At 40.0% G+C, this 23772-nt stretch overlaps 1 protein-coding gene across 5 annotated transcripts; it reads left to right on the top strand.

The window, feature by feature from the left end:
* Window positions 1-482: 482 nt before the first annotated feature.
* Window positions 483-21968, top strand: LOC307121470 (actinia tenebrosa protease inhibitors; the record flags this gene model as incomplete). 5 transcript variants are annotated; one of them, XM_079809069.1, is made up of 8 exons in its annotated part: window positions 483-608; window positions 5088-5282; window positions 5428-5604; window positions 13064-13258; window positions 13404-13580; window positions 15311-15505; window positions 15651-15836; window positions 15923-16133. In XM_079809069.1, 8 exons carry the CDS (start codon window positions 536-538, stop codon window positions 15937-15939), a joined length of 1215 nt encoding a protein of 404 aa, XP_079665195.1. In that variant the 3' UTR covers window positions 15940-16133. The 5 variants fall into 5 exon arrangements, with proteins under 5 accessions (XP_079665195.1, XP_079665197.1, XP_079665196.1 ...); XM_079809071.1 differs by having other exon boundaries at window positions 15651-15827; XM_079809070.1 differs by having other exon boundaries at window positions 5428-5613; window positions 15651-15827; window positions 15923-16131.
* Between the last annotated feature and the right edge of the window lie 1804 nt (window positions 21969-23772).

Consider the following 23772-nt stretch of genomic DNA (forward strand, 5'->3'; position numbering starts at 1 on the left):
TTTTTAGACGTAATATAATTATGTATTATTTTTTTTAAATAAATCTAATTTATGACGGGACTGAAGATTTGAATTGACTGAAGTGTGTGTCAATGTTTCACTATAAGGAACAGCCAATGCTGAAACCTGATTCTGCCACATCCTTTGTGGAGCCTCTTACTGGCATCATGCTAGATACTATTTTCACTTGTAACCTCTAAAGAATTCTCCCATAGCGAGGTGCATTAAAATGGTCATTATATATTATATTATATATTATTCTTCTATAATTCTTCTTTTACCTTCTTTCTTTAACTATTCTTCTTTTAAAATTATTTCAAATTCTGTGCTGGGCCAAAGCTAATTATTTTTAAATGCCATAACAGTTTGTTTTTACTTAGCACTGTATAATCGCGTTATTGGAAATCATACTCATTTCCTCCTCCAAGTTTATTGCTCTTTAAACAGTACAAAGTTCATATCACCCAGTCCTCTCCGATCATTGTTTAATCAAACATTCATATACACCAACATTCACAAGATTCTGCGGTTCACTATGAGGGAACTTGGCATAATTTTGTTTATTTTTACTCTGAACCACAACATTCAGGCACAAACTCGGAAGCCAGGTAAACGTTGTTATTTTAAAATATAGATAATAAATAAAACAAATTAAGAAATTAATTTGATTTGTGAGTGATAACATGGTTTATGTCTGTGTGAAGTTCAAATTCCAAACTTGATAGAAGATTTTAAGAAACTACTGGCAGCTGTGATTGCAAGATTAATTATGTAAAAATACAGCAAAATGTACACAACTTTACAGAACAAAGTACATTTTACAGTTTAAAACTTGTAATTTACAAAATAAATAAACTTGTAAATCCAACAGATCTTTTCTGCTGAAGAAGCATAACCACACTACTAAAATCTGTTTTGATCCTTTAACATATACTGACAAGCACCATAATAACACAGGTGGTAAAGAAAAAGCCACACGACGAATCCCCGTTAATATATAGAGAAGGCGCAAGCAGTGTCACAAATACAAAACACCATCATTGTAACACTCATGATGACACTAAAATAATGCAATAAACATTCATTTTTTTATTAATAAGATGTAACATAAAACCCTAACGTAGGTAACTTATAATAAACTTAAAATTAATAAGAAACAATTATTTAATTGTCACACAGGAAATGTTCACTGTATATTATTAAATTAAATGTCCTGACAGATCTATTACAGTTTTTTTTACCATATAGTAAGGGAACGTACTGTTTTCAATTTTCAGAGAGGCTAGCAATAGCAGGATTGCTTTGAAAGCATGAGATCCCACCCTCCCTTCAGAGTGTCTCCAAAGCTACGCCTCCTCCAAAACACATGAATGCGTAGCCTACCTCAGGCAGCAAACAAAAGGGTCGGGACATACAACGTTAAACTACCCCGTGTCTCAAAGCATTACATAAACAACTTAAAGAGCACTGACCTGTACCACCTGACTGCTGCAGATTGATTTCGGTGTTGATAGTGTTGCCATTGAAACACATACATTCGAGTCACAAACCGCTACGAAAATAACGTCACAGGTTTTCATCTCTTAGTTATGGAGTGAACGCAGCACAAACTGGTTGTTTTGGTTCAAAGGGAACTGTAAAAGGCGGCAGTGGTCTCGGTTATGGTCCTTGGTGACTGACGTCTAACTCGTAGCATGAAACGCGCTGATGACGTGTGATGTCTGCGTGACCAGGTGTGCGGAGGTATGGAAATATTTAAGCTGATAGGCATTCAAACTGAATGCAATGATTAGACAAACATTTTATGGTCCTACGCCTTCCACAGACGATATACACCGATCAGGCATAACATTATGTGTTGTAATCTAATATTGTGTGTGTCCCCCTTTTTGGACTCCACTAGACCCCTGAAGGTGTGCTGTGGTATCTGGCACCAAGATGTTAGCAGCAGATTCTTTAAGTCCTGTAAGTTGCGAGGTGGGGCCTCCATGGATCGGACTTGTTTGTTCAGCACATCCCACAGATGCTCGATTGGATTGAGATCCTGGGAATTTGGAGGCCAATTCAACACCTCAAACTCATTGTTGTGCTCCTCAAACCATTCCTGAACATATTTTGCTTTGTGGCAGGACGCATTATCCTGCTGAAAGAGGACACAGCCAACAGGGAATACCGTTTCCACGAAAGGGTGTACATGGTCTGCAACAATGCTTAGGTAGGTGGTACGTTTCAACATCCACATGGATGGCAGGACCCAAGGTTTCCCAGCAGAACATAGCCCAAAGCATCACACTGCCTCCGCCGGCTTGCCTTTTTCCCATAGTGCATCCTGGTGCCATGTGTTCCCCAGGTAAGCGACGCACACGCACCCGGCCATCCACATGATGTAAAAGAAAACGTGATTCATCAGACCAGGCCACCTTCTTCCATTGCTCCGTGATCCATATTCTGATGCTCACGTGCATGGGCACCCTGACTGGTCTGCGGCTATGCAACCCCTTACGCAACAAACTGTGATGCACTGCGTATTCTGACACCTTTCTATCAGAACCATCATTAACCTCTTGAGAAATTTGAGCTACAGTAGCTCGTCTGTTTGATCAGACCACACGGGCCAGCCTTCGCTCCCCACGTGCATCAGTGAGCCTTGGCCGCCCATGACCCTGTCGCCGGTTCACCACTGTTCCTTCCTTGGACCACTTTTGATAGATACTGACCACTGCAGACCGGGAACAGCCCACAAGAGCTGCAGTTTTGGAGATACTCTGACCCAGTCGTCTAGCCATCACAATTTGGCCCATATCAAACTTGCTCAAATCCTTTTTAGAGCTTGACGACGTAGATGTGACGTGAGCAACCTGTCTGACAGTGGCAAGCCTTTCAGTAGTTGTGCAACGTAAAATCTGAATCACCGAATCTTGTAGAGACAGAGAGGGTGAGCAGGAGCAACTTTTAAAGGTCCTGTTCTTCGTGATCCCATTTTTCAAACTTTAGTTAGTGTGTAATGTTGCTGTTAGAGCATTTATAATACCTGTAAAATTATAAAGCTCAAAGTTCAATGCCAAGCGAGATATTTTATTTAACAGAAGTTCCCTTTCAAAGCCTACAGCGAACGGCTGGTTAGGACTACATCCTGGTATTTCCTGCTTTAATTACGTCAGTAGAGCAGTATGTCGACTAACATCAGCCCACAAGAATGCGCGAAAAAGGGGGCGTGGTCTTGTTGCTCCCGCGTGGAGAATAGGAAGTGTTGCGTTCGGTTGCGTTCGTATAGTTTGTATGTTGCCATTTTCGTGGAGACGCTGTTATTTTCATCCCGGAGTCAAGTCACCTTTGTTTGGCTATCCCAGGGACGCTGTACTTAGAGATCATTGAGCGCATGCATCCCCGTTATGGTGAGAGGCGTGACCTTTCCGGTAACGTGCGCTCTGCGTGCCCTGAACTGCTGTCGAATCACAACACGGAAACCGCTGGCACAATCAGAACTCGTTACGTGTTTCTGAAGGAGGGACTTCATAGAACAGGGAAATCTTTCAAGCCGTTTTGAGGACAGTGAAAACAGCAGTATACAGATAAGTAAATTGTGTGAAAAAAACTGTGTTTTTTTACACGCGAAACATGAACACGTTATATTGCACACTGTAAACACAATAAAAGCTTCAAAAAAACACGAAAAACGGGACCTTTAATGAATGAAGCAGGATTTGCGACATCTCTATCGGCGTTTATGCCTCCACGTCCCCCCGATTGCCTCATAGACAGTAAAAGATTGCCTACCAGCATCTCCTCGGGTCTATACGGTACAGCGCGACGTAACTTATAACTAATACACTTAAAATTAATAAGAAACAATTATTTCATTGAAATACCATCAAATGTGAAGTGTCACACAAGAAATGTTCACTGTACATTATTAAATGAAATGTCCTGACAGATCTATTACAGTTTTTTTTTTTTACCATATAGTAAGGGAACGTACTGTTAAAGGTAGGGTAGGCAATTTTCGGAGAGCAGGGATCCCACTCTTTCATGAACATCAGATTCAAGGACATTTTAAAGCACCTTTATTTTATTTCAAGCAGATTCCTATCAGATTCATAACACAGCATATGTAGCATCACGAAAGACCTCTTAAAGTAGGCTACTTAAAGGAACACGCCGACTTTTTGGGACTTTAGCTTATTCACCGTATCTCCCAGAGTTAGATAAGTCCATACATACATTCTCATCTCGGTGTCTGGTTGTGTCTCAACTCTGTTTGACGCACCCACCGCTAGCCTAGCTTAGAACAAAGACTGGAGGTAAACGGCTCCAGCTAGCCTACTGCTCAATAAGTGACAAAATAACGCCAACATTTTCCTATTTACATGTTGTGATGTGTATAGTTACATCGTGTACTAAGACCGACGGAAAATGAAAAGTTGTTATTTTCTAGGCCGATATGGCTAGGAACTATACTCTCATTCCTGCGTAATAATCAAGGAACTTTGAGCCGTACCATGGGTGCAGCGGCGCAATGATATTACATAGCGTCTGAAAATAGTCCCCAGCATGCTCCCTGTGCAAGCACATTGTCACGTTGGATATGTTGACGGAAGTTAGCCTATTTTCAGGCACTGTGTAATATCATTGCTCCGCTGCAACCCATGGTACGGCAGCAAAGTTCCTTGATTATTATGCAGAAATAAGAGTATAGTTCCTAGCCATAATCGGCCTAGATATCGCAACTTTTCATTTTGAGCAAGTGTATGTACTGCTCTCCAAGTTTTTTTTTCCACGCTACCCCTCCACCCCCTGAACATAAGCAACGTTTCGTTCTGTCGTTGATAGCGCATATACAGTAGGACAATTTTTGAAATAACACCATTCTAAACAAAATTTATTTGAAATTTAATTCAAGCACTTTCAAGGACCTATATTTGTTTTCAAGTACTTTCCAGGCCTTGAATCCATGTGTCTGAAATTCAAGTACTTTCAAGAAGCCTGGATATAGTGTAGATTTTACAACATTTTAATTGAGCACCTTGGACAGAGATGCACTGTACAGTACAAATCACTCTCCTTGTTATTTTTTTCTCCAAATCTAGACGCCTGCAGTCTGAAACCAGAAGAAGGAACTGGGACAGCTGGGGTTATGGTTTATATGTACTACGATGGAGAAAAAGACAGTTGTTTTCCATTCCGGTACAAGGGAGAGGGTGGAAATGCAAACCGGTTCATAACTGAGAAGCAGTGCATGAGAAACTGTTCACGCAGAGCTGAAGAACTGTTCCCTACAGACGGTAATCTTTCTACGCACATTTGTCTGCAATAATGCAACATTAATCTTTTTGCATGAAAAGCATTTTCATTGATTTATTCCTAAATCAAACATCTTTGACTTAAGAAAATGCTGCCACCCTGTGGTTATTTTTTTTTAATCTACAGAAAGACTAGCTTGCAAGCTTCCAAAAAAAACAGGAGAATGTTTCGGTCACTATCTGCGGTATTACTACAGTCCTGAAGATCACACATGCAAGTCTTTCTACTGGACTGGATGTGTGGGAAACGGAAACCGATTCCTCTCACTTGCCCAGTGCAATGAAATGTGTTTCAATGCAGCAGGTACGTGTGGTAAGAAATTAAACGAAGATTTTAAGAACAGTGTACAGAAAAAAAAAACTTTACAGACAAACTACTGGAAGCTGTGAGTGCAAGATTAATTATGTAAAAATACAGCAAAATGTACACAACTTTACAGAACAATGTACATTTTACGGTTTAAAACTTGTAATTTACAAAATAAATAAACTTGTAAATCCAACAGATCTTTTCTGCTGAAGAAGCATAACCACACTACTAAAATCTGTTTTGATCCTTTAACATATACTGACAAGCACCATAATAACACAGGTGGTAAAGAAAAAGCCACACGACGAATCCCCGTTAATATATAGAGAAGGCGCAAGCAGTGTCACAAATACAAAACACCATCATTGTAACACTCATGATGACACTAAAATAATGCAATAAACATTTATTTTTTTATTAATAAGATGTAACATAAAACCCTAATGTATGTAATTTATAACTAATAAATTTAAAATGAATAAGAAACAATTATTTAATTGAAATACCATCAAATATGAAGTGTCAGGAAATGTTCACTGTACATTATTAAATTAAATGTCCTGACAGATCTATTATTACAGTTTTTATTTTTACCATATAGTAAGGGAACGTACTGTTAAAGGTAGGGTAGGCAATTTTCGGAGAGCAGGGTTCTCACTCTTTCATGAACACCAGATTCAAGGACATTTTCAAGGACTTTTTAAAGCACCTTTATTTTATTTCAAGCACCTATCAGATTCATAACCCAGCATATGTAGCATCACGAAAGACCTCTTAAAGTAGGCTACTTAAAGGAACACGCCGACTTTTTGGGACTTTAGCTTTGAAAAAAGTGTTTGTGGGTTTAAATGGCTCGTCACTCTATACACCAAGTTGCTGGTTCAGGGAGCTGACCCACCAAAGAGGATCCGACTAGAGACCACACAAAGATTCACGTGTTTCCTGGGAATAACCCATTTATTGACTTAAATTGTAATGCTTAAATTATGGCAAGTGCACAGATGTAACCTGACACCTTGTTAATGCTGCAAAGCTCTGTAAAAGCGGCACATCATCAGGTCTAGGAGTGAGCCTGACAAAAGCCAATTGTTTACATCTATTTCCCATTATGTATATAGCAAAACACTGAGAACCTTGCATCAAGCCGGCATATAACATGTATTAATAACAACAAGGACTCTCTTGCACGGAAATAATAGCGATATGTACACAAACATACAATCTAGCGAGTTATAGCCATGAATACACGCATACATATACATCGTTACCTCACGTGCATATTAAGTTGTTTACAGGAACGAATACAGTTCTCACCATCTATATAATTAAATATTGCACACTTACTTCTGCATACACGCACAACACTTTGACCCAACAGGCGATATATTAACAGTTTATCAACTTCAGCATAACTTCCGCGAGCTGTCTCTCGTGTCCCGCTGCACTGAACTAGCGTCTCTGTGAGGGAGGGGGAGATCACATGTTCATGTGTCCGGCTGCTGATTGGCTCAGGCAAGGTGTTGTGTATGCGTGTGTGCCTCAGAATACAGAGGGAGATTTAAGAGAGAGAGGTTAGTGACAGTAAACCATAGCCTTTTTTACAGCCGCCCCCAGATTTACACAAGGAAATATGTACATCTAGAAAAGGCTTCTTCTGTGGGGTTTACAATTACAGGGATGGCAGGTAATTGTATAAGGCGTGCAACTGGCCGAGTGTACGTTTTTTCTCCCACTTGAACCTTTGCTGTTCTCACTCTGGTATCAGGTCCAGGGAAAACTTCCGACACCTTTCCCACAGGCCAGAGAGCTCTGGCTAGCTGAGGATCAACAATCAGCACCGTGGTGCCAACCTGGATGTCTGGAGCGTCATTTTGCCATTTTTGACGGCTTTGAAGGCCAGGGAGGTAGAATTTAAGGTAGGGTCCCCAGAATTGGTCCGCAAGGATTTGGCTATGACGCCATCGACGCTGGCTGACCAGCTCAGACTGAGGGTATACTGTCAGGGGAAGTGAAGCATCTGGCCGCCCCATCAGGAGACAATATGGAGTAATGGGGTCAGGATCCAAAACATTAGATGATGTATATCCCAGTGGTTTGGAGTTCAAGATTCCTTCAATCTCCACCAGCACAGTTTGAAGGACCTCAAAAGTCACTGATTGAGCTCCTAGAGTAACCATCAATGCATTTTTCAAAGAGCGAATCTCTCGCTCCCAGCAACCTCCAAAGTGTGGCGCGTTTGGAGGGTAAAAATGAAGCTCAATCTGCTGTTTAGCCAACTGGCTCTGGAGATCTGGAACAAGGGCTGCAAAAGCTTCCTTTAGCTCTCTTTCGCCTCCCCTGAAGTTTGTGCCTTGATCTGACAAGAGCTCATGGGGTTTTCCTCGTCTAGCCGTGAACCGCCTGAGGGCCATAAGGAAGGAGTCACTTTCCAGACTATGGATGATATCAATGTATACTGCTCTTGTGGTGAGGCATTTGAAGATTATCCCCCATTTCTTCTCATTTCGTCGACCCGTTCTGACAGTATAGGGACCAAAGCATTCCACACTAGTGGAGTAAAAAGCGGGCTTAAAAAGACGCAGTCTTGCTGGGGGAAGGTCTGCCATTTTAGGTACCTCTGGTTTTTTTTCCTTTTTTGGCACTGCGCACACTCTCGCTGCAGATTCTTAACGGCCTCTCTACCACGCACAACCCACGCAGTTTGGAATCATAACTTTGGATGATAAGTTTAGTAATGGGATGCCTCGGGTCCAGTACTATAGGGTGCATGTTGTCCGATTCAAGGTAGGGACTATGCCGTAAACGTCCACCAACTCTGATTAAGTTAGTTTCTACATCGACTTCTGGGGCCAGTGCTTTTAGACGACTGTTGCGTCCAAGTGGTTTACCGGTCCGTAGTTGTTCCAAGTCTGATGAAAAGCATTCCTGTTGTGCTTGCTGCAAAACACTAACCTCAGCACTTCTGTAGTCACTGGCTGTGGGCTTACCATCGGCCGCTCCTTGAAGAGCCATGGACTCGATTAGCTCCTGGAGATTCTTAAACTGATTGAAATCAGAGGATGTGAAGCAGACCAAAGTACAGGAATCAGACTTGCGCAGTTCTTTATTGTCTAGTACCTCTGGACTGGGGCATTCAGGCCACAGATTGGGTGGATCTTTCAGGAACAGCGGTGCTTTGCACCAGCGGCTTCCCGTATTGAGCTTGAGTAGACTCATTCCCCGAGTGATGTCATTGGCTGGATTGCTTGCGGAGGGTACGTATCGCCAGATGTGTTACTCTGTGAGATCTTGGATCTCTGCTACCCGGGTCCCTACAAATACTTTGAATCGGCAAGATTCAGATTGTAACCATGTTAGGACAGTGGTGGAGTCCGTCCACAAGATTATGTGACGTATTGGCAGGTTCAACTCAGTGCTGAGCACTTTAGCAAGTTGGGCTCCAGTCAATGCAGCGCACAATTCTAGTCGGGGAACGGATTGTTGTTTGGGCGCTACACATGATCTTGCTGTTAGGAAGGCTACCTCTGCTTGTCCGTGTTGGTCCTCAGTCTGAAGATATGCCACCGAGCCATATGCGCGTTCAGAGGCATCACAGAAAACATGTATGTCCCGTAGACTCGTTTCGGTGTCTTTGGTGGGGCTACAGTAACACCGAGGAACAACGATATTCTGTAGGGTGGGTAGCTCCTCCTCCCATTCGGTCCAAGTTTGTAGCAGATCTGTAGGCAAGTGTGGATCATCCCAATCCCGTTTTTTGTCCCACAGTCTTTGTACAATGATCTTGGCGCGAGTGGTATAAGAGATTAGGTAACCCAACGGGTCATACTGGCTGGCCAGGATTCTGTATATGTTGCGCATGGTAGTCTTACTATTGTCCTTGGCATGGTATTTGTAGGAGATTGGGGCTCCTCTGGAACCATCAGTCTGACACAATGTTGACTCCTGACTGTCTGTTTGGCCTTGTGAGATCCAGAGTTCTGCACTGTCTGATATGGCATCATGGAGCAGGTGACTTATCGTTGAAGGGACATTGCTGGACCACTGCCTCAACTCAAAGCCTACATCTGCCAGCAGGTTCCTTATTCTGTCAACAAAACCTTTTGCTTCTTCTGCTGAGGTGAAACTTTGTAGGCAGTTGTCCACATAAAAAGATTTCAGCCCGGAATTGTGGACATAATATCCAGGCTGGCTATGGTCAAGCACGTGTTTCTGGAGTGCAAAGACGGCACAGCAGGGGCTACAGGTAGTCCTGAAAGGGAGGACTTGCCATTCGTACACGCTGGGTAGTTCCTGCATGTTTAGGTCTCTCCGGAGAAAGCGCAAGAGCGGTTTTTCTTCTGGGAGCAGTCTAATTTGGTGGAACATCCCCTTGATGTCGCTGCTGACTGCCACCGAATGTTCCCTAAATCTGAGTAGCACAGCAAGTAGGGATGGCCCCAACACTGGTCCAGGGAGCAAAAGCTCATTCAGGTTTTGTCCGTGATATTGGAATGAGCAGTTGAAGACAATCCTGTTTTTCCCATTGTGCTGCACCATGTGATGCGGGATGTACCAGGAGCAGGAAGAGTCTGTCTCAGCGTTCTGTGGCAATTTATTAACATAGCCTGCTTGTTCCAGTTTTGAAATCTCAGAAGTATAAGCGGCTGCTTGCTGTGGCATCTTTGTCAGTCTCCTTTCAGTGGCCCTCAGTTGTGACAAGACTGCTTCTTTGGGTGCTCTGAGTTCGGGCATATTCTTGACCCGCAAGAGAGGGGTTGCATATCGCTTGACGCCATCTACCTCAACCCTTACTGTCTTCCTTTCCAGAAGTTCCACAGCCTCCTGGTCCAGTCTGGATCTGATGCAAGTCTTTTCGTTGCGCCAGGGCAGTATATCCATCTCCCATAATTTCTCCACTTGCTTGAAGAGATCTGATTCTGGGAACGAAACTGAAGTGAAGAAACAGTGCTGTTCAGTCAAGTCCTTCCGTGAGTGTTGGACCGTGCCCTGTAACGTCCAACCAAGATGTGTCTTTATTGCTGCTGGTCCCCCTGGAGGGCCTAGCTTTACTGGTTCCACAGGAGTAATCAGATGGAGGTAATCCGATCCAATGAGCAGCACAGGACAGACCGCTTCAAAAATCATGCAGTGGAAGCCCTTTAAGGTGCCGATATCTCTCCCTCAGATGCTTCACTGGGTGTGAGTGCTCTGCTAGGCTTCGCTGTTGAGCAGTAAAGGCACCTTTGATGTGATACCGTTTAGTGGGCTGAGCAATTGGGGAGATCGTAAATGAGACTGCTGCTCCTTTGAGAACCTCTAACTCTTGCCTGACTGTTCAAAGCGGAAGGTCTTCGGGCTGGCCTTTAAGGCCCAACTGCTGAGCTGCACTATGGAGGAGGATAGTTCTCTCAGATCCATCATCCTGGATTGCATATGGGTTCATCCTCTTCTTTCCATTTCTGAGAATCACTTTGCAGATTTTAAGTAGAACCTTTCGGCTGGTGGGTGGCTTATGAATCAGGAGAATCTCATTCATGGTGTTGAGCAGACAGGTGTTGGTATCAGCAGTTTCATCTTGAACAGGCCTTGGATTCTCTGGTTTCCCAGCACTGATGTCGTGCAGAGCCATGAGGTGTCGGCTGCTATACTGTCTGCAACACATTTTTAGGTTACATTCTGCTGACTTATGAGTTCTACCACAGCGCCAACATCTGTTGTTGTCTTTGATCCAGCTTCGTTTCTGGTCTTTAGTAAGCTGCCTGAAGTTGGTACAGTTGTTTAGGGAGTGCTTACTGTTGTCACAGTAGGGGCAGTAGGGACTCAGAGAAGTCCTAGATGATGGGGCAGACGGTGTAGACTCAGAGATCACCTTCTCAGTGCCCAGAAAGATTGTGGTGCTTTTAGCGGCTCGGATAGTCTCTCTTGATCGTGTCAAAGGCCCTCTATGTTGATTGCTTGCATACCTTGTAGTGTCCTCTTGAGCTTGGATTTCAAACTCCAGCCACTCTGCAAAATCCAGAAGCGTAGGAATGGGTACACTATGCGGATGTGCGAACCTCCTAAACCCTGATCTTAGGTTGTGTGGAAGCTTCCCAAGCAGCCGAGACACATGAGACCCACACTGTAACTCAAAAGTGCCCTTCCTACCTAATTGCTCCAACATGCCAACCAGGGAACGGACTTTGAGAGCGAAAAGTCTAAAGGCCATCCATTAACTCTGCAATCCATTGTAGAGCTAGGTGATGTGGCTGGCCATACTGCTGGTCTAAAGCAGCCATTGTCCTGGTGTAAGGGTGTTGCGAATGGCAGTATGAGTCAGCAACTAGTAGAGCCTCCTCTAATTTCAGATGGTCCATCAATATCTGAAATTTGAATCGTTCGGTTGCATGAGCTGGGAGGATATTTTCCAGAGCAATTTTCAATCGTGAGAACTCTCTTGGGTTAGGATGTGTGAAGTCAGGAATCATGGGAGCTGGACCTCGATACATCAATTCCTGTTCAGGGGGAGGTGATGGAGTAAGTGACTGGCTCGGCATTTGTGGATGCCTGACTTTTTTACAAGCTTATTTACCGTATCTCCCAGAGTTAGATAACTCCATACATACATTCTCATCTCGGTGTCTGGTTGTGTCTTAACTCTGTCTGACGCACCCACCGCTAGCCTAGCTTAGCACAAAGACTGGAGGTAAACGGCTCCAGCTAGCCTACTGCTCAATAAGTGACAAAATAACGCCAACATTTTCCTATTTACATGTTGTGATGTGTATAGACATCGTGTACTAAGACCGACGGAAAATGAAAAGTTGTGATTTTCTAGGCCGATATGGCTAGGAACTATACTCTCATTCCTGCGTAATAATCAAGAAACTTTGAGCCGTACCATGGGTGCAGCGGCGCAATGATATTACATAGCGTCTGAAAATAGTCCCCAGTATGCTCCCTGTGCAAGCACATTGTCACGTTGGTTATGTTGACGGAAGTTAGCCTATTTTCAGGCACTGTGTAATATCATTGCTCCGCTGCAACCCATGGTACGGCAGCAAAGTTCCTTGATTATTATGCAGAAATAAGAGTATAGTTCCTAGCCATAATCGGTCTAGATATCGCAACTTTTCAGCAAGTGTATGTACTGCTCTTCAAGTTTTTTTTTTCCACGCTACCCCTCCACCCCCTGAACATAAGCAACGTTTCGTTCGGTCTTTGATAGCGCATACAGTGGAACCATTTTTGAAATAACACCATTCTAAACAAAATTTAAAATTGTATTTATTTGAAATTTAATTCAAGCACTTTCAAGGACCTATATTTGTTTTCAAGTACTTTCCAGGCCTTGAATCCATGTGTCTGAAATTCAAGTACTTTCAAGAAGCCTGGATATAGTGTAGATTTTACAACATTTTAATTGAGCACCTTGGACAGAGATGCACTGTACAGTACAAATCACTCTCCTTGTTATTTTTTTCTCCAAATCTAGACGCCTGCAGTCTGAAACCAGAAGAAGGAACTGGGACAGCTGGGGTTATGGTTTATATGTACTACGATGGAGAAAAAGACAGTTGTTTTCCATTCCGTTACAAGGGAGAGGGTGGAAATGCAAACCGGTTCATAACCGAGAAGCAGTGCATGAGAAACTGTTCACGCAGAGCTGAAGAACTGTTCCCTACAGAAGGTAATCTTTCTACGCACATTTGTCTGCAATAATGCAACATTAATCTTTTTGCATGAAAAGCATTTTCATTGATTTATTCCTAAATCAAACATCTTTGACTTAAGAAAATGCTGCCACCCTGTGGTAATTTTTTTTTAATCTACAGAAAGACTAGCTTGCAAGCTTCCAAAAGAACCAGGAGAATGTTTCGGTCACTATCTGCGGTATTACTACAGTCCTGAAGATCACACATGCAAGTCTTTCTACTGGACTGGATGTGTGGGAAACGGAAACCGATTCCTCTCACTTGCCCAGTGCAATGAAATGTGTTTCAATGCAGCAGGTACGTGTGGCAAGAAATTAAACGAAGATTTTAAGAACAGTGTAAAGAAAAAAAAAATTTACAGACAAACTACTGGAAGCTGTGATTGCAAGATTAATTATGTAAAAATACAGCAAAATGTACACAACTTTACAGAACAATGTACATTTTACAATTTAAAACTTGTAATTTACAAAATAAATAAACTTGTAAATCCAACAGATCTTTTCTGCTGAAGAAGCATAACCACACTACTAAAATCAGTTTTGATCCTTTAACATATACTGACAAGCACCATAATAACACAGGTGGTAAAGAAAAAGCCACACGACGAATCCCCGTTAATATATAGAGAAGGCGCAAGCAGTGTCACAAATACAAAACACCATCATTGTAACACTCATGATGACACTAAAATAATGCAATAAACATTTATTTTTTTATTAATAAGATGTAACATAAAACCCTAATGTACGTAATTTATAACTAATAAACTTAAAATTAATAAGAAACAATTATTTAATTGAAATATCATCAAATATGAAGTGTCAGGAAATGTTCACTGTACATTATTAAATTAAATGTCCTGACAGATCTATTATTACAGTTTTTTTACCATATAGTAAGGGAACGTACTGTTAAAGGTAGGGTAGGCAATTTTCGGAGAGGAGGGTTCTCACTCTTTCATGAACACCAGATTCAAGGACATTTTCAAGGACTTTTTAAAGCACCTTTATTTTATTTCAAGCACCTATCAGATTCATAACCCAGCATATGTAGCATCAAGAAACACCTCTTAAAGTAGGCTACTTATAGGAACACGGCGACTTTTTGGGACTTTAGCTTATTCACCGTATCTCCCAGAGTTAGATAAGTCCATACATACATTCTCATCTCGGTGTCTGGTTGTGTCTCAACTCTGTTTGACGCACCCACCGCTAGCCTAGCTTAGAACAAAGACTGGAGGTAAACGGCTCCAGCTAGCCTACTGCTCAATAAGTGACAAAATAACGCCAACATTTTCCTATTTACATGTTGTGATGTGTATAGTTACATCGTGTACTAAGACCGACGGAAAATGAAAAGTTGTGATTTTCTAGGCTGATATGGCTAGGAACTATACTCTCATTCCTGCGTAATAATCAAGGAACTTTGAGCCGTACCATGGGTGCAGCAGCGCAATGATATTACATAGCGTCTGAAAATAGTCCCCAGCATGCTCCCTGTGCAAGCACATTGTCACGTTGGATATGTTGACGGAAGTTAGCCTATTTTCAGGCACTGTGTAATATCATTGCGCCGCTGCAACCCATGGTACGGCAGCAAAGTTCCTTGATTATTACGCAGAAATGAGAGTATATAATTCCTAGCCATATCGGCCTAGATATCGCAACTTTTCATTTTGAGCAAGTGTATGTACTGCTCTCCAAGTTTTTTTTCCACGAACCCCTCCACCCCCTGAACATAAGCAACGTTTCGTTCTGTCTTTGATAGCGCATATACAGTAGGACAATTTTTGAAATAACACCATTCTAAACTAAATTTATTTGAAATTTAATTAAAGCACTTTCAAGGACCTATATTTGTTTTCAAGTACTTTCCAGGCCTTGAATCCATGTGTCTGAAATTCAAGTACTTTCAAGAAGCCTGGATATAGTGTAGATTTTACAACATTTTAATTGAGCACCTTGGACAGAGATGCACTGTACAGTACAAATCACTCTCCTTGTTATTTTTTTCTCCAAATCTAGACGCCTGCAGTCTGAAACCAGAAGAAGGAACTGGGACAGCTGGGGTTATGGTTTATATGTACTACGATGGAGAAAAAGACAGTTGTTTTCCATTCCGGTACAAGGGAGAGGGTGGAAATGCAAACCGGTTCATAACTGAGAAGCAGTGCATGAGAAACTGTTCACGCAGAGCTGAAGAACTGTTCCCTACAGACGGTAATCTTTCTACGCACATTTGTCTGCAATAATGCAACATTAATCTTTTTGCATGAAAAGCATTTTCATTGATTTATTCCTAAATCAAACATCTTTGACTTAAGAAAATGCTGCCACCCTGTGGTTATTTTTTTTTAATCTACAGAAAGACTAGCTTGCAAGCTTCCAAAAAAAACAGGAGAATGTTTCGGTCACTATCTGCGGTATTACTACAGTCCTGAAGATCACACATGCAAGTCTTTCTACTGGACTGGATGTGTGGGAAACGGAAATCGATTCCTCTCACTTGCCCAGTGCAATGAAACATGTTTCAATGCAGCAGGTCCGTGTGGTAAGAAATTAAACTTATAGCTAATAGTGATTTTACCCAATAATATGTATTCAAAAATGTATATTAATGTACATTTGTTTGATCAGATCTAGGACGCAAATGACTCCACTTGGTCTGACTTACTGGTGTCCTTATTTTCACTCTGGTGATTGTCTTTGCTGTCAAGAAGAAGTCTTTCCACAACCATGTCATATATGCAAAACAAATCAACCATTTTATATAAACCTGTTAAATACTATATCTGTAATTCAACTTATTTAAAATTCTGCAAAACAATAAAGTTTCATTTGACTTAGCATTGTTAGTCTCTGCAATCAAGTTATTTGAAAGAAATCATACTTTGAATCTACAGTAACAGTTGTCCCCTCCTCAAAGTTTATTGCTCTTATCTCGAGAGAAAGTACAAAGTGCAAAGCATCCTCCCCTCGCTGATTATTATTTGCAAACGTACATCTTCACCAGCGTTCACATGGCTCTGTGGTTCACTATGAGGGAACTTGGCATCATTTTGTTAATTTTTGCTCTGAACCACAACATTCAGGCCCAGGCTCAGACATCAGGTAAGAGTTTTTGTTTGTTTTTTAAAACGCAGAAGGGTAAAGATATTAATTTGTGTTGTGTGTTATAATAAGGTTTATGGGTTTGGTCTTTGATTTTAAATCATTACTTAAAAAAATTAATGTTGAAAATACAATTCTCAAGGTAAAAACGAAATACTAAAGCATGCATAACACAATCATCTTGTATTCTGTGTGATGAAATGAGGTAAAGTCAAGATATATAAAGCAAGAGCAAAGGTTCTGTATATGGAGCACCGACACACCTTAGAAAGTCAGTTCACAATATCAGGGTTGTGTTCCTTTCAGAATTAAATTGAGAAAACATTTTCATTTCCCATTTAAGGAAGTAGAGTTCAAATGTACTTAAGTTGAAAGAAATTCATATAACTGCAAATGTATTTTTTAACTAGAAAACAAAGGTGTGTAGAGACAAACCTTGGATTATTTCTTTAAAAAAAAAAGTTTTATATCAAAGTCCCTTTCAAGGAAAGTCTGTTCACTCAGCGGCCATATTTGCAACGCCTCCGGGCAGCTATTTCGGGCATACAAGACCAAGTCCTATCAATCTGAATGGGGAATCATTGAATCTCAAAAACTGCTTGACAAACTCACAATTAAATAACATATTTCAGATCAGCAACAAAATCTGACATGAACTGTACCATTAATGTTGTTTCTTATTATCAAATGGCGTTAAAAAGCTTATTTTTCAGGCTAGACGAGCCAATGCGCATGTGCAGTCCTAAGTGTGAGTCTCAGGTTTCTATCGGAACCGGAGCTTCTAACGGCTCCTAACAGTGACACAGTGATCAGCGATTGGCTCTTTTACTTTAGAAGGCGAGGCTATTATGCCATATTGCGCGTGAAATTTTACCTAAAAGTCTATTCAATATTTAAAAACTCTTCATATTTAATCAATTAACTTTTATTTTATGGATCAGAACAGGTAATTTGTCGTTGAATTGGTTGTAATTCAGTAAATTCCGCTTTCTGTAATTACTATTCAACTTCCTGTGGGGTGTGGCCAATTCAATTCAAATTCACACTCATGAACTGAAAAACAATGGAAAAGCAGCGTTGAAGTTTCATAATATTTCCAAGAAGAATCGGTCACATAAAAACCAGAACAGACTTCACTCTTATAAGACCTGTGTAAACTATGGCCATTGCAATTGATAATATTAATGAGAATCAGAAAACTGATGTTTGTGTTTGTTTTCTATTGCAAATGTGCACATCTGTTTCAAAAGCATATTTTTTTTTAACTGTAAAAGCAGGTACAAATAAAACCATTGTCTCAGGTTTTTGTAGGCCACAGTCAGTCACTGGTTGTCCAAGTTTAAATGTGAGCAATTGGTCTATCTGTAAAAAATGACAACATTTACAACCACCATAAAACTAGGTGTGGACTGTGTCCAGATTAGTTACACATTACTCATTCAAGATACAAAGATCACTCCCATTTCCATTATTGTTTCAACTATTTAGCAGAATGTCCAACACAATCTCACAGCGATTCATAACTATTTACGTTTTGACGAATTAGTGGCTAAATCGTGTGAATCGTAGCATCTCATTCGTATGTTTTTGTATGATCGGCATAAGCCGAGTTAAAGGGATAGTTCACCCAAAAATGAAAATTCTGTCATCATTTATTCACCCTAAAGTTGTTCCTAACCTGTATGAGTTTCTTTCTTCTGCTGAACACAAAAGAAGATATTTTGAAGAAGGTTTGTAACCAAGCAGAGCAACCGTTGACTACCATAGTAGGGGGAAAAATACTATGGTAGTCAATGGTTGCTTTATCTGCTTTGTTACAAACATTCTTCAAAATATCTTTGTTTGTGTTCAGCAGAAGAAAGAAACTCATACAGGTTTGGAACAACTTGAGGGTTATTATGACATTTAAAAAAAAACAATTTTAACTAGAAAGCTTATTTCATTTCATTCTGAAAATATTTAGTTCTATTTTTTAATGCTTTTTTTTTTTTAGATTTTTTTTTTCTCATAGCTCTATTTGGAGCAAATGAGCCGTTCCGCTGGGTCCTAAAGTCAGTTCCGTTCTTTGTGTACTGAACAAGCGGCAACCTCCCGCAGTTTCTCTTGAAGCAAATACGGAAGTGACATATACTGCAATTCATCGACTGGCCGCTAGGGACAGGCTCCAGAAGGGACCAGAATCTCATTGAGCCCCATGTTAAAATGCCCAATTTTATAGCAGAAAAAAAAACATGTTTACAGCCTGGTACAAATTGTGATTTTGGTCTATACGGCTAATTTTGCCCTTCATGACAACTGTGAGGGGGGTGAATTTTTTTATAACTCCTTCGTTTACATCATAGGGGAGAGCGGGGCACAACCTAACACTTTTTGACTTTCTCAGTTTGTGTAAATCCACTTGGGGTTCAGAGTATTTATTGTTTCCCACATTAATTGCACACATGTCTAGTACAATTATGTGGTTTTGTTTCATTAATACAGTGTATAATTTTTTCTTGATTTACCCCGAAAGAATGGAAGTGAAATGTGACAACATGCCCCATTGGTGGGGTACATTGTAACATGTGGTGGGGCACAATGTATGTAACATGACCTTAAAATGTTACCTGATATAATAAAAAAAAATATACAAGACAAACTAAAATATTTTGTCAACAAAATACAATTATCAACTTTTTAAAATATAATAATGGCATTTTTTAATCATTAAAAATATAAGCATTTTTGTGTTTGACTACAAACACATCGCTAAATACAGCTATAGAGCATAGTTAAAAACATAATAATAATTAATAATTTCTGAACATTAACTCTCAGTCATTATTCACCCTTTTCTCATGGTTTCTCAAAAGAATTCATAAAAGTATAGAATATAATGGCATATTTCTAATAGGGGCTCATTGTAACGCAGTGTTACAACACACCCCATCTGCGCAACTGGGATTTAAACTGCGGCTCGCGTCTTCTGCTGGTTAGATCAGCATTAAAGAACGATCTCAGCTGTTAAATAATAGATATAAGATTAAAATAATATTGGATTTCTTATTTTAAATAAACACAAAAAACAGATGAAAACTAAACTTAAGTAAGAAATTTACTTTTGCTATGGTTAAATACATGTTCAGCGATATCTTCCAGAGATGTTTTAATTTTGGCGCTATTTTTTCTCTAAATAATGTTGATATGGCAACTAGTAAATACACTAAGTTTCGTCATTCTGGCATGTGTGGAAAGGGTTAAAACATGAGTGTTACAACTAACCCCACGTTAGGTTGTGCCCCGCGCTCCCCTATAAAGCATTACATTTCTGCATAATTAAGGGCGTGGCCACTTCGAGTGACAGGTGGATAGCCATTTATCTGCTTTCTGTTAGTCATCGCGTCACCTCAGCTCCACCCACGTCCCACCTTTTTGCCCATTTTCTGTTATCCGGGAGTGACGCGTTGCCAAGATGGCAACGGCCATTTCGTCCCTACTTTACGCTTCAAACCTGCTCTTCAGAATTCTATGGGTGACGTCATGGACACTACATCCATATTTTTTTACAGTCTATGGTACTGAAGCAAGAGGGAAGGATTTGTTACTTTTTTACCACATAAACTCCTCAAATCCAGTCAATTGTTTTGGTGTGTATTCGTGGTTGAAGTGCGACAAAAGTCCTAAGGTCTTGGACCACTCAGATTTAAAAAAAATTAGTTTCGGGTCACAATTACCCGAGGGAGAGCTTAAGCATTTAAAATGGCCGACAACACAACCGCAGCATGTGCTTATAATAAACATAAAAATAGTAACAATATAATATAATTAATTATGCATCGTTTTCGTTATTATTCATATCATGTATCTGTATCGTTATCTTTATAGTTCATTCTTGGTGTGAACGGGCCTTAAATCTGGGGTTAGGGGTAATCGCCACCTCGTAACAGTTATATTTTCCTCAGGTTGGAATGTAGGGGTTAAAGGTGGGCTGTGTACATTTTAGCGGCATCTAGTGGTGAGGATACAAATTGCACCTGCCCACCGCTCACCCCTCCCTTTCAAAGCATAGAGAAGCTACGGTGGCCGACACAGGACAAAGATGTTGTCGTCGGAGACAGAAGAGAGTAGCTAGCGCTATGTAGAGCAATTTATTCTGTTTAGGGCTACTGTAAAAAAAATGGCAGCGCAAAATGGAAATTTCACTGTAAGGGGACCCGCGATGTACACACTGCACCTTTAAATCTGTGGTTAGGGGTGGATCTTCATGCTTACTTTTTTTAATACTCGTACGTTTTCACATTGTACAAATTGATATGTAATCGCCACCTTGTAAAAGTTACATTTCCCTGTGAGGTCAGGTTGGAATGTAGGGGTTAAGTAACGCTTTACTAGATCTTGGACAAGACCATACTCTTCCTTTCTTTATTTTTTCAAAAATCTAGACGCCTGCAGTCTGAAACCAGATGGAGGAACTGGGACAGCTGGGGTTATGGTTTATATGTACTACGATGGAGAAAAAGACAGTTGTCATCCATTCCAGTACAAGGGAGAGGGTGGAAATGCAAACCGGTTCATAACCGAGAAGCAGTGCATGAGAAACTGTTCACGCAGAGCTGAAGAACTGTTCCCTACAGACGGTAATCTTTCTACGCACATTTGTCTGCAATAATGCAACAAATCTTTTTGCATGAAAAGCATTTTCATTGATTTATTCCTAAATCAAACATCTTTGATTTAAGAAAATGCTGCCACCCTGTGGTAATTTTTTTTTAATCTACAGAAAAACTAGCTTGCAAGCTTCCAAAAGAACAAGGAGAATGTTTCGGTCACTATCTGCGGTATTACTACAGTCCTGAACTTCACACATGCACGTCTTTCTTCTGGACCGGATGTGTGGGAAACGGAAACCGATTCTTCTCATTTGCCAAGTGCAATGATACGTGTTTCAATGCAGCAGGTACGTGTGGTAAGGAACTTGTAATAGTGATTTATATGCTAAATGTATATTAATGTACATTTGTTTGAATAGATCTAGGCCACGAGGACCACACAGGTGAATCAGATGTACCAGTCGGTAAGTGAAACTCGAATATGGTGTTTTCAGCTCATTCAACTCATTTATCCACTGATATTAATTTCTTATTATCCCTTCAGGAATTATCTTGGGCGTTGTGTTTGGTCTTATTGGTGCCATTATTCTCATTGTGGTGCTTGTCTTTGCATTCAAGAAGTATGTCATTACAGTACACTATTGTTTGTGTTAGGCTATATTATTTTTTACTTTCACTTTTTTCTGTAATTACGCTGGAATTTATATCATTCAATTTTAATTTTTGTAGGCCTAGCTCGAAGAAACGTCAGAAAAAAGATGGGAAGACAGCAGAACAGCCGCTGAAAGAGCAGGCCATTGAGATGGAAGGAGGGGAAGCACAGCCAGCGACTCTTGAAATCTCTACAGCCCAGAATTGAAATATCTGAACTTACATTTTAAACCACAATGTACATTGAATTTTTTTTTTTTTTTTTTTGGTAAAGTGATTTTTTTAAAGAAGGAAAGGCTTGACTGTAAAAAAAGGGGTAAATAATATTTCTGTTGCTTATTTACTTGTACTTCATACTTGTGTCTACTATATTTGGAAGGTCCTTTCTCATTTACATTGTTTTATATGTCAGTCAAACTGGTCATATCACAATAAAGATTTTAAGTAGAAATGTCTGCATGGTCTTAAATTGCTTAAAATGTATAACGGTGGCATGTTTGTCTCTATGTGAGAGAACTTCAGTGCATGGTAAAAATGTGAAAATAAATCAATTAAAACTTAACATTTACAGAAATAATTGTATTATATTGTTAGCCATAGTTTTATGTTTCTCTTCAGAAATAAAATAAATATGAAATAAAAAAATTGCGATAATAAGAACAAAATAAAATGAAAACTAAATAAGTTAACATTTACAGAATTAATTTTATTGTTAGTCACAGTTTTGTTTCTCATCAGAAATAAAAGGCAAAAATATATAATAGCAAAATAAATAAAATGTATGTAAAATGAAAATAAATCAATAAATAAATTACATATCGAATTTATTATATTGTTAGCCATATTTTTACATTTCTCTTGAAAAATTATATTAAAGGGTTAGTTCACCCAAAAATGAAAATTCTGTCATTAATTACTCACCCTCATGTCGTTCGACACCCGTAAAACCTCCGTTCATATTCGGAACACAAATGAAGATATTTTTGTTGAAAGCTGATGGCTGAGAAAGGCTTCAGATAGGCCTCCATTGGCATTCAGTACATTTACACTCCCAAAACCCATAAAAGGCACTTAAAACGTTGTTACAAAGTCCATTTCACCACAGTGACTCTACAATAATTTTACGATGCGACGAAAAATAGTTTTTGTGCGCAAAAAAAAAAATCAAAATAACACCTTTATCCAACTTGTTATTGTCTTCTGCGTGTGACTCCACGACGCATGCGCGAGAATATGACGCAGATCCGGCGTTCGGACACATGACCCAGAAGCGATTTGTTTACGAGCAGAGGAAGACGCGAGTATCTAAGCTGTTGAATTCTACATTGATCGTGCTTTAGGTCTCGGCGTAGTTCTCAAAATGGGGCTTAAGTGTGCATTTCATGGATTCCCGAACGCTGGCGCTACGTCATATTCTCGCGCATGCGTCGTGGAGGCACACGCGGAAGACAATAACAAGTTGGATAAAGGTGTTATTTTGATTTTTTTTTGCGTACAAAAACTATTGTCGTCGCATCGTAAAATTATTGTAGAGCCACTGAGGTGAGATGGACTTTGTAACGACGTTTTAAGTGCCTTTTATTGTTCTGGGGAGTGTAAATGTACTGAATGCCAATGGAGGCCTATCTGAAGCCTTTCTCAGCCATCAGCTTTCAACAAAAATATCTTCATTTGTGTTCCGAAGATGAACGGAGGACTTACGGGTGTCGAACGACATGAGGGTGAGTAATTAATGACAGAATTTTCATTTTTGGGTGAACTAACCCTTTAATTTAATAAAATGAAATAAATAAAATAAATATAATAACAAAAAAGTAAATACAATTATTAAATAAATAAGCTAACATTTACAGAATTTATTTTACTACACATTAGCCATAGATTAAAAAATGAAAATAAATAAATAAAATCTGTTTTTATCATGTTTCTCTTCAGGATTATATAATTACATTTATATATTCAGGGGCTCAAACTGGGATAATGATATATTGGGGCACACGGTATCAAAAAGTTTGAAAGTAAAATATTGATTTGATAGTTACACTGTATCACTTATCGGCCACTCTGACAAATCCTTTACAGCACTTGTTCATAATATGCACTTCCTCCCTCAGTGCATTTCCAATTTTCAAGTTA

The sequence above is a fragment of the Gobio gobio genome (assembly GCF_949357685.1).
Source record: "Gobio gobio genome assembly, chromosome: 25".
Taxonomy (NCBI): domain Eukaryota; kingdom Metazoa; phylum Chordata; class Actinopteri; order Cypriniformes; family Gobionidae; genus Gobio; species Gobio gobio.